Source organism: Notamacropus eugenii, chromosome 6, assembly GCF_028372415.1.
Source record: "Notamacropus eugenii isolate mMacEug1 chromosome 6, mMacEug1.pri_v2, whole genome shotgun sequence".
Classification (NCBI taxonomy): domain Eukaryota; kingdom Metazoa; phylum Chordata; class Mammalia; order Diprotodontia; family Macropodidae; genus Notamacropus; species Notamacropus eugenii.
Window position 1 is genome coordinate 366,524,374 of NC_092877.1, and position 2,458 is coordinate 366,526,831.

The 2,458-nt window shown below is 46.3% G+C and overlaps 1 protein-coding gene across 1 annotated transcript; it reads left to right on the forward strand.

Annotated features, from left to right (window-relative positions):
• Positions 1 to 999: 999 nt before the first annotated feature.
• Positions 1,000 to 2,166, forward strand: LOC140510195 (glyceraldehyde-3-phosphate dehydrogenase-like). The gene has a single exon (XM_072618624.1). It carries the CDS (start codon positions 1,066 to 1,068, stop codon positions 2,065 to 2,067), a length of 1,002 nt encoding a protein of 333 aa, XP_072474725.1. The 5' UTR covers positions 1,000 to 1,065; the 3' UTR covers positions 2,068 to 2,166.
• Positions 2,167 to 2,458: the final 292 nt, after the last annotated feature.

The following is a 2,458-nucleotide window of genomic DNA, read 5'->3' on the forward strand; positions in this document are numbered from 1 at the left end:
CTGTGGGTGGAGGGACCTGCGTGGCCACTGGAGATCCTGTCTCTGAAGTCCACTCGGATCTTCTCCTCTTAGTGTTGGGGCCGGGGCAGGGCTGGGCTGGGCTCCACGTCCGCAGCTCGACGGACCTTTTGCGAGAGGTTTGCAGGTCCCTCTGGAACAGAAATCTCCTTTGCTCCACTGTGCTGTGGCCTCTACTACTCCAGAATTCGCCGTGAGTTCCTTTTTACCGATGTTCTATGGGTTGTGGGTTCGGAGCTATGTGTATATGCGTCTTTCTACTCCACCATCTTGGCTCCACTGGAAAATACTATTTTAAAAAAAAAGAAAACTAACTGCCTGTGATATAAAGACAAACTAGATACCTTTCTGGTTACCACTTAAGTCCAATGTAATTCACAGACATGGAAAACTTGGACAGTTCTTTACTTCTGAGCATTTTATTCTAGATTTTGCAGTGCTCACAAGTGGATCCACATGACCAGGTCCAGTAATATAATGTTGTGAGCCTTGAAAAACTATCATTTTCTTCCAGATTTTGATTATGTAGGCTGTATACATTAGTCAGTTAACAAGCATTTAAGTGCCTACCATGTGACAGGCACTGTGCTAAGGGAAAGGCAAAGAAAGGCAAAAGGCAATTACTGCTCTCAAGAAACTCACAGACTAATCAGAGCAATAACTGAAAATATTTGCGCTCTATCCTTCAGAAGTGTCTCAATCTGATCCCACCAGGGCATCCCAGCAAAGCTGGTTTATTTTAAGCTATAAACCCAATGAACAACAGGTGATCGGCTAATAGACTGAACCAGAGAGGCAACGATTAATTACCAGTTCCATGAGGATTAGTCCCAGACTTTTTCTCTGGGGTTAGCTTTGATCATCCTAAACCTAGTTACCCTCCCATTTTTGGTAGAAAGACCATAGGGATAGCACTACCATGTGTGACAAACTTTCCCATATTAGACATTAAATCTTCTTAGTGTTATGAAAATAGCTTTGGGCTTTCAGCTTTTCTCCCAAGCTTGGTGCCAGGATCTGCTACTTCAGTCGCATCCCAGAAACAACATGGTGAAGGTCGGAGTCAACGGATTTGGCCGTATTGGGTGCCTGGTGACTAGGGCTGCATTCACCTCAGGTAGAATAGACATCGTGGCCATCAATGACCCTTTCATTGACCTCAACTACATGGTTTATATGTTTCAATATGACTCCACCCATGGCAAGCTCAAGGGCACTGTCAAGGCTGAGAATGGGAAGCTGGTGATCAATGGAAAAGCCATTACCATCTTCCAGGAGAGGGATCCCACCAATATCAAATGGGGAGATGCTGGAGCTGAGTTTGTTGTAGAGTCCACTGGAGTCTTTACCACCATGGAAAAGACTGGGGCTCACTTGAAGGGTGGAGCCAAGAGGGTCATCATCTCTGCCCCTTCTGCTGATGCCCCAATGTTCGTGATGGGAGTGAACCATGAGAAATATGATAATTCCCTTAAGATTGTCAGTAATGCTTCCTGCACTACCAACTGCTTGGCTCCCTTGGCCAGGGTCATTCATGACAACTTTGGCATTGTGGAAGGACTCATGACTACAGTCCATGCCATTACTGCTACCCAGAAGACAGTAGATGTCCCCTCTGGTAAGCTGTGGCGTGATGGGCATGGTGCTGCCCAAAACATCATCCTTGCTTCCACTGGTGCTGCTAAGGCTATAGGCAAGGTCATACCTGAGCTGAATGGGAAGCTCACAAGCATGGCCTTCCGCGTTCCTACTCCCAGTGTATCTGTTGTGGATCTGACCTGCCGCCTGGAGAAACCTGCCAAATATGATGACATCAAGAAAGTGGTGAAGCAGGCATCAGAGGGACCCTTGAAGGGCATCTTGGGCTACACAGAGGACCAGGTTGTGTCCTGTGACTTTAACAGCAACACCCACTCTTCCACCTTTGATGCTGGCTCTGGTATTGCCCTCAATGACCACTTTGTCAAGCTCATTTCTTGGTATGACAATGAGTATGGTTACAGCAACCGTGTAGTGGACCTCATGGTCTACGTGGCCTCCAAGGAGTAAAGTGGAAAGCCATGGATCTTCATCCCCAGTCAAAAAAGGAGTTCCACCACTGGGGAGCCCACATTCCTAACTTATGTTCCTCTACTGGGGATACCCTGTCCCATTCACATCCTTGTCCCAATACACCCCTGTAGTAGGGGGGAGAAGCCTAGAGTCCTGTATCGTGTACCATCAATAAAGTCACCACATTCAGTGCAAAAAAAAAAAATAGCTTTGAACTTGTGGATTTCCTGAAAAGGTCTCCAGGATCTCTGGACAACATTTTGAGAACCTCCAGAGAGTAGAGAGCCAACCTCTGGATTAAGGAGATTTTAATTTGAACTAATCCTAAATTCTTCCTATCTCTGATATAAGCTATTTGACCCTAGGCAAGCCACTTAACCTCTCCAGT

Coding starts and splice junctions, on each gene's coding strand:
- LOC140510195 (XM_072618624.1), top strand. CDS start 1,066: ATGGTGAAGGTCGGAGTCAACGGATTTGGCCGTATTGGGTGCCTGGTG.